Source organism: Hemicordylus capensis, chromosome 6 (assembly GCF_027244095.1).
Source record: "Hemicordylus capensis ecotype Gifberg chromosome 6, rHemCap1.1.pri, whole genome shotgun sequence".
NCBI lineage: Eukaryota > Metazoa > Chordata > Lepidosauria > Squamata > Cordylidae > Hemicordylus > Hemicordylus capensis.
Genome location: NC_069662.1, coordinates 11,475,383 through 11,484,251, shown reverse-complemented (window position 1 = coordinate 11,484,251; position 8,869 = coordinate 11,475,383). Strand labels below are relative to the sequence as shown.

Here is an 8,869-nt window from a genome sequence, read left to right as displayed (position 1 = left end):
CAGTGTTCCAGAGGTCAGGATCATATGTCCTGGCCTCCAGGAACCCCCAATTCCAGAGTGTGGTGCATTGGGGGATTCCCCCTGGAGATAGGCCGTGCCCATCTTTGTGTCTGGAAGCAGCCCATGCAGACACACAACCCCTTAGCTGGGGATAAGGTAGTTCTTGTTCCCTTAACCCAGGCTAACAGCTGGGCTTTAGCACTTGGTTTGCCAGCACTGCCCCTCCGGGATCTGCGTGGATCCTGGCAGTTCACATGACCAGCCTAGGCCATGGGACTTTGAGGACTTCTCAAAGTCTTTAAAATGATCAAAGTGCATCCTTATTGTGTGGATCTGGTGCTTCACAAATGGCTTTCACCAAGTCTGTTTGGGGATGTATGCCACTCTGAGATATTGTGTGTCCCAAGTACATCACAGAGTGTGTGCAAAATTGACATTTCTTTGCAGAGATCCTAAGCCCATGTGGTTGGAGATTTTCTAAAGATTTCTCTCAGTTTATCATCATGATCCTCAAAGGCTTTACCAAACACTGTCATCCTGAAAGTAAGTGATGCTATCCATAGTTCCAAAATTTGCATGCATTATCCATTCAAATACCAAAGCTGCAGAGGCTAATCCAAAGGGCAGTCTTTTGTATTGAAAAAGACCCTCTGGGGTAATGAAGGCTGTGTATTTATGAGAACTTTTTAGCAAAGGAATTTGATGATAGGCTGAAGACAAGTCCAAATTTGTGAACACTGAGACCTCTTTCAGAGTAAACAGCATTTCATTAATTTTGGGTAATGGATGACAATCCACTACCATGTTGGAGTTCACATCTCTTAAATCCATGCACATTCAAAGTGTACCATTTTATTTCTGCACAAGAACAATGGGAGAGACCCATTCTGATGAATCAACAGGCTCTATAACGTCAGCATGTGGTTCTTAAGAGCTCCTTTCTAAGTGGTTGGCACAATGCTATAGGTACGTTCCTCACTTTGTGTGGTACAGGTATTGCATTTGCCTTCATCTGAATTTTATATTTGAAATCTATGGCAGTTGCAGCAGGAGTATACGCAAAAACATCCAAGAACTCAGCAATCTTATCAGCATATGGGTTCACCACCATCTGTAATATGGTTCCATACTATTTGGGTCTAACACGATCCGTAGATCTTTCTGATGCTTCCAGCTCAATAATGAGACTCCTTTTTGTGACACACACACACACAAACACACACAGTGTGTCCTTTGTATTCCAGGACAGCAGTGAAGTATCCATTTGTGGCAATAGGAGAACCTTCATTTCTCCACGGGTGGATGTCTGAAGGCTGCAGGTGCAGATCTGATGTAATAAGGAGTTTCTTGTAAATTAGATGTGAAACAATAGTGTATGGAGAACCAGAATCAGCCAGCATCCTCATTTCATGGCCAGTAACTTGAAAATGTGGAGAAGCAGGCTCTGATTCTGTCACACTTCAAATGTTGCCAGGAAGTGGTTCCTCTGCCTAATTATCATATAGTAAATCAGTAATGGAGTGGACAGAAGACTTGCAACCCTTAGCAAATTGTCTGCCTTTTTTGCACCTGTTGCAAATGACCTTCTGTGTAGGACAGTGAGCAAAATTGGCTTTGTGGGCAGGGCAGTGTCTCCACATCGGTAGCAGTGTTAGCTCCCCTTTTCTTGTGCTGCCACTTTCTGGGGCAGTGCCTTATGGGAAGATTGGGTTTGGAAGGTGTTGTATTCTATCCAGTATCTTTTATGTTTTGTTGTTTGCATGTAATCTCCTGTTCCTGGGAAGAAACACAATTCGGGGCTACTTGACACATTATGAAAACAAACAGAATGAATATTTATATATTCAACAAAAGTTCCCAAAATGGTTTACATAGATTGGTAGCTAGCTAGCTAGATATAAATCAATAAATGATAGAAATAAATCAATATCTATCTATCTATCTATCTATCTATCTATCTATCTATCTATCTATCAAGTGAGGATGCTAGCTGATTCTTCCTGTCCCCAAAGGGCTCACAATTTAAAAAGGAAACAGAAGATAGACACCAGCAACAGCCACTGGAGGGCTGTTGTGCTGGAGATGGATATGACCAGTCGCTCTCCCACTGCTCAATGAAGTGAACTCGCCACTTTTTGAAGGTGCCTCTTTGCTCAGTTAGCAGGGGTCGCATTGATGATGCAATTTTGATGGTGCAATTTTACATTTTGCTAAAATTGACTTTAGAAGGGATTGCATTTTTAAAAAAATGGCTCAAAGTTTTAAAATACTGGCTGACATCCAGACTGATCTTCTAAATTCTATTCAGGAGTTACTCTAAAGGACTACTTAATTCCCATAAGAGTACTCAACAGCCACCTAATGGCGCAGTGGGGAAGTAACTTGCCTAGGGAGCAAGAAGTTGCTGGTTTGAATCCCCGCTGGTATGTTTCCCAGACTATGGGAAACACCTATATTGGGCACTAGCAATATAGGAAAATGCTGAAATGCATGATCTCATACTGTGCGGGAGATGCCAGTGGTAAACCCCTCCTGTATTCTACCAAAGAAAACCACATGACACAATGGCACAACTTTACAACTCAACAGTAATTTAGACTGGATGCCAATTAATGCTCCCAGATTACACTGTTTAACAGGCAGAAACCGGAGGGATTTAGAAGTACTAATGTGATGTTTATAATCTATGTGAAAACAAGGAATTTCTCTGAGGAGAGATGGCTCCTCCATGGACCCAGCCCAGAGTCTTTATTACTTCTAGGTGATCTTAAATAGATGACACAGAGATTAGACAAAGAGCGACAGAAAGCAAGATTTTGTTCCATTTTTTCCTATGTTGTTTAAGAGCTGGCTGATTGAAACAGTCAGCAGAAGTCTTTGGACCTGATCACATTCGAAGACTTTCAGAATTTGTTTGAAAAAATCTCTAAGGATCTTGAGGCTTGGCTAATCGGGATGATGAAGGATGAGCTTTTTGAAGTTGTTGGGCACAAGAGTATCAGGTGGGGTAATTACTGAACATGCTAAATCTAACCAGAGTTATGCAGAAAAGATCTTGTGATCCACATATTCACTGTTCATGATGAATATGTGGATCACAAGATCTTTTCTGCATAACTCTTTGCATAACTGCATAACTCTTTTCTGAATAACTCTGAATAACTCTTAGAGTCCTCCTCTCTGAAATGCTTGAAGATGAAATTAGGCTTCATGTCCGATCGAATGCATCAACAAATTGTGAATCTGTCCTGATATGGATGTCAGCTCAGTATTTCTTTGTCTATGTCTTGGTTTGAAAAATTGAGATGATTGAATGCCCATCAGTGTTATTTATGCCCACGACCATAATAGGATGGAATCCCCTAAGCTTTCCAGGGTGAAGCATCTGCTTGTCACGCTAATGTAGGGGTTCCCAGCCTTGGGTAACCAGATGTTGTTGGACTACAACTCCCACCAATCCTAGCCACACTGGCCTTAGGCTGGAGATGATGGGAGTTATAGTCCAAAAACATCTGCACATCTAAGAGGGAGAAACTTTGCTCTAGGTAATCCTTTTTTTTTGTTAACTAAAAATGCCCTCAAATTTTACTTTCTCCTAATTAGGAAAGTACTCCAGTCACAGGATTATATCAAAATAGGTTTGTTTTAATTTACTGTTTTGTTTGTAATAGAAATTCTGTTTAGCGGAATCTTTGTTTTGTTTTGTTTTGTTTTTGCTGCCTTTTATCATCATTGGGACACTTTATGGGCTTTTCTAGCAGGATAGGAATAAGGATCTAAACTAATCCAGCTAAAAAAATAAGGAATAAATATATCGATGAGGGACAAGGATGTCTATGCCACACTAGTGAAAGTCCTCCAAAGAGGAGTCCCCAAATACAAGGTCTGAATATTGGATCCCATAGGGAAAACTACTTGTGGCATTGGAATCCAAGGACTGGGAAAATGTGAAGGCTGTCTCTCCAAATCACTTGTGCAATGTTTAATAAACAGTAATATTTTTATAGTAACATTTGAGCCTCTAACCTCGTCTCCTCCCATGTCTAGAAGTTAGATTTAATGAGACGAAGCATTCATCAGTACTATTTGCCCGCTGCACCCTGCACCTGGAAGTGGTATAAACCGAGCACAGCTGTACCACGTGATATTGTTAAAAATGCAGCAATCCAGCCTTTAGGTCCTGTGGTTTCCTACTAGTGGGTATTTTCCAAAGTGGCTGAACTTCAGCTAGAGCTATATGGATGTGTGATAGGGACCGTTGAACCCTTATTTCCTCTAATTAACCCCCCCCTTTTATTTCTGAATGGAATTCCACTTTGCTCCTCTTCCATCTTGCCATAAACAGTGAGTCTGGAGTGTTCTACTCCACACATGTTAAGCCTCTTTAGATCAGCGGGGGTCTCTCGACAGGTATCTGCAGAAAAATGCTATACTTGTGGAGGCTGAGAAGTGGGCTACAAAGTGCATTCGCATGGAAGGTGGGACTCGCTGATGCACTCCAAGGGATATTGTTATTGTATACATGGTATATTTTTAATATAACAACTGAATGGAGTATAATTTGCATTCAAGGATGAAGGGATGCAAAGAACACTGTTGCTGGTGTCTATCTTACGTTTCTTTTTAAGATTGTGAGCCCTTTGGGGAGAGGGAACCGCAAATTTATTTATTGATATCTATGTAAACCACTTTGGGGACCTTTGTTGAAAAGCAGTATATAAATAAACCGCCCTGAGCCTTTTTGGAAGGGTGGTATAAAAGTTTTAATAATAAATAAATACATAAATAAATAAAATTCATCTATTTGTATTTGTATTCTCTCTGTTTCTCGCTGTCTGCAGGAGACAGGACAGGACAGGGCCTGCGAACCAAACATCCATCACCCAAGTCATCCTGCTGGGTCTCACCAGCCACCGAAGGACACAGATTGCCCTCTTTGTACTGATCCTCATTGCCTATCTGATCACCATGTTGGGCAACCTACTAGTGGTCATTCTGGTCCAGTTGGACTCCCGCCTTCATACCCCCATGTACTTCTTCCTCAGCAACCTCTCAGGCCTGGAGATGAGTCTCATTAGTACCATCGTGCCCCAAATGTTGGCTCACTTGCTTAAGGGGATTGGAAAAATCCCTTTCAGTAGTTGTATGACTCAGATGTACATTATGTCTTCTCTGGCTTGCACAGAAGGGTTGCTGTTGGGTGTCATGGCCTATGACCGCTACTTGGCCATCTGCTTTCCCCTGGTATATGCCATGGCTATGAGCAAGGGACGATGCATCCTACTAGCCACAGCTTCATGGGCTTGTGGTTTCTTTCTTCCTGTGTTAACCATTCACTACATCCTAAAACTCCCTTTCTGTGGTCACAACCATATCAACCACTTCTCTTGCAACATTCTGATGGTACTGAGACTGGTGTGTGCAGACATTCGACGCGTGGAGGTAATCATAATGGTGGCATCAGTTATTGTGCTCCTTGTCCCACTCTTGGCCATCCTGATCTCTTATGGGCTCATCCTTGTGTCCGTATTCCGCATGAGCTCACATGCAGGGTGGAGCAAAGCCTTCTCCACCTGCATATCCCACTTGGTGGTGGTTACTATATTTTATGGGTCCATCGCTGCCCTCTACATGAGGCCTCACTCAGGTACGGATTCCAGCCACCATAAACATGTGTCTGTCTTTCCTGCAGTGATCACCCCCTTCCTCAATCCAGTCATCTATACCTTACGGAACAAAGATGTTCATGCTGCAGTAGCAAAGGTGCTCTGTAGAAGGGCTGCTAAACTCAAGGACTGAGTTCCCGTCCTCTTAAAAAATAAAATCACATGTGCTCACAGGTGCATAGCATTTGAGAAAATCTAAAGGCCACCTCTCCAGAGTTCTTGATAATGTAATCATTACTGTTTATCCAAGATTTGTGGATTTGTATTCCTTTATCTGGAGTACAGCCAAGGCAGAGAATATCAGGTTGATTAGTAGCCAATGGAAACTGTTAATTCAGTCTTAGTCCTATTTACACATTCTATTCAACATGCATAAAAGTTGTTTAAACAGTGTATTCATATACAGGTGGACCTCATTATCTGCAGGGATTTCGTTCTTGCAGATTACCATAGGTAACGATGCATTATGAGTCATTGATGGGATCGCAGGGGTTAGGTTCCCAGACTTCAAAAAATTGCCCTAAAATCCCCTAAAAACTGTGAAAACAGGCCAAATAAAGTGCCCTACCATGATCTGTGGGTCTCTAGGCATCCAGAAATGCCCCCCCCCATTCAAGTCCCAAATGGAGGGGAAGTCATGGAGGGAAAGCCACACCCAATTTTTCCTCCCAAATGGAGGGAAAGTCATGGAGGGAAAGCCACACCCAATTTTTTAAACACAAATGGTTCCACTTTGTAAAATGGTGGCTGGAAAAGACCTCTGTGGCAATTTCTGGCCTTCTAGGAACTGTAGATACGTTGGTTTTAACCCTTTCGTGTCCACAGAAAATGAGGTAGAGTGCCTTCTTATGGACCATGAATATGCAAAACTGCCATTAGTGGAACCATGTATAGCGAGGTCCACCTGTACAGATCTGTATGCACATACAGTTATTGACACATTAGTCCTATCCAGACATTCTATTGCATGAGCGTACACATTTGTCTATGAAGGACTGTATCTGTGTTCATTCCAGAAATGAATAGCAAACAGGACACTCAAGTACCAGTGTGGTGTAGTGGTTAGAGTGCTGGACTAGGACCGGGGAGACCTGAGTTCAAATCCCCATTCAGCCATGATACTTGCTGGGTGACTCTGGGCCAGTCACTTCTCTCTCAGCCTAACCTACTTCACAGGGTTGTTGTGAGGAGAAACTCAAGTATGTAGTACACCGCTCTGGGCTCCTTGGAGGAAGAGCAGGATATAAAATGTAAAAATAAAATAATAAAATAAATAAAAAATTATACTTCTGTACCTGTGTTCAACATAATGTGTGAATAATTGTACCTGTGTACAGCACTGTGCCTGTGTGAATTATACCCTCATTGTACAAGTGCTGAATATGATGTGTGGATTGGGCTTTGTATCTCTACCCCGTGTTTTAGGGGACCTGTACTCAGGTTCATTTTCACAATGATTCCATGTCCAGTCATTTAGTATTTAGTATTTACAGGTGAAACTCGGAAAATTAGAATATTGTGCAAAAGTCCATTAATTTCAGTAATGCAAATTAAAAGGTGAAACTGATATATGAGACAGACGCATTACATGCAAAGCGAGATAAGTCAAGCCTTAATTTGTTATAATTGTGATGATCATGGCGTACAGCTCATGAAAACCCCAAATCCACAATCCCAGAAAATTAGAATATTACATGGAACCAAGAAGACAAGGATTGAAGAAAAGAACAATATCGGACCTCTGAAAAGTATAAGCATGCATATGTATTCAGTACTTGGTTTGGGCCCCTTTTGCAGCAATTACTGCCTCAATGTGGCGTGGCATGGATGCTATCAGCCTGTGGCACTGATGAGGTGTTATGGAAGACCAGGATGCTTCATTAGCGGCCTTTAGCAATTCTGCATTGTTTGGTCTCATGTCTCTCATCCTTCTCTTGGCAATGCCCCATAGATTCTCTGTGGGGTCAGGTCAGGCGAGTTTGCTGGCCAATCAAGCACAGTACACTGTATACTTTTCAGAGGTCCGATATTGTTCTATTCTTCAATCCTTGTCTTCTTGGTTCCATGTAATATTCTAATTTTCTGAGATTGTGGATTTGGGGTTTTCATGAGCTGTACGCCATGATCATCACAATTATAACAAATTAAGTCTTGACTTATCTCGCTTTGCATGTAATGCGTCTGTCTCATATATCAGTTTCACCTTTTAATTTGCATTACTGAAATTAATGGACTTTTGCACAATATTCTAATTTTCCGAGTTTCAAATGTATTTTAATTATTTATTCAGTTTCTATACTGCCCTTCCAGAATGGCTCAGGGCAGTTTACAATGAAAACAAAACCATTAAAACCAATCAACAGTTAAAACAGAAATTATAAAACAGCATAAAACAACAACAATTAAACAGTCAGAACAGTTTAAAAACCCTGAAAACCCAGGTTACAACATTAAAAACCCTTACAACGATTAAAAAACTCTGGAAGGCCAGGCCAAACAGATCGGTTTTGAGGGCTCTCCTGAAGGCCAATAAAGAATTTAAATTACGAATTTCTGCATGGAGTGCATTCCACAGTCCAGGAGCAGCTACAGAGAAGGCCCGCCTCTGAGTCGCCACCAGACATACTGGTGGTAACAAAATCATATACACAAAATCATATACATGTGTACAGACCGCTGCACATACGTTCAATGCAATAGAGCTGTTGTTACAAAGCAAACTGTGGGGCTAGTCTCATGATCTGCAAAACCGGGCTAGGAGAGCCTAGCCCGATTTTTGCAGATTGTAAGAACCACCGGGCTCGGCTGCGAGCTCGGTGGTTCTAGAGTGGGTAACCCGCTCAAGAACTTCTGCCCTAAAACCTGGTTTTAATAATCGTGAGTAGCCGTGGCATGGCTTCGCACCGCACCCACTCACGAGGAGACCCCTGGAGGGGAGACAAAAAGCTGCCTCCCGGCTCCGGGGTCTCGCCAGCATGCCCTGCATACCTGCGCAGGGCATGCTGGAGCTTGCGGGAGCTGATCAGCCCCTGCTCCTCCCAGCCCCCGCCAGCTCCATCATGGAGCCGGCAATCATGTGGGTGGCCGATCCGGCCGCCCAGGGCTCCCTCCCCACTCGTGTGCAGGGAGAGTGGGCTTAGCCTGCTCTCCCCGTGCACTAACAAAAACCGGGTCTCACTAGTCGCGAGACCCGGCTCCTTCCC

General features: G+C 42.7%; 1 protein-coding gene across 1 annotated transcript; it reads left to right on the top strand.

Moving 5' to 3' along the window:
* Positions 1-2,955: 2,955 nt before the first annotated feature.
* LOC128330840 (olfactory receptor 2D2-like) lies at positions 2,956-5,799 on the top strand. Its single transcript, XM_053264205.1, has 2 exons — positions 2,956-3,002; positions 4,842-5,799. Exons 1-2 carry the CDS (start codon positions 2,956-2,958, stop codon positions 5,797-5,799), a joined length of 1,005 nt encoding a protein of 334 aa, XP_053120180.1.
* Positions 5,800-8,869: the final 3,070 nt, after the last annotated feature.

Excerpts from the sequence above, each read along its gene's own strand:
- LOC128330840 (XM_053264205.1), top strand. The coding sequence starts at position 2,956 with ATGATGAAGGATGAGCTTTTTGAAGTTGTTGGGCACAAGAGTATCAG. Across the intron at positions 3,003-4,841 it reads GTTGGGCACAAGAGTATCAG|GAGACAGGACAGGACAGGGC; the intron begins GTGGGGTAATTA and ends CGCTGTCTGCAG.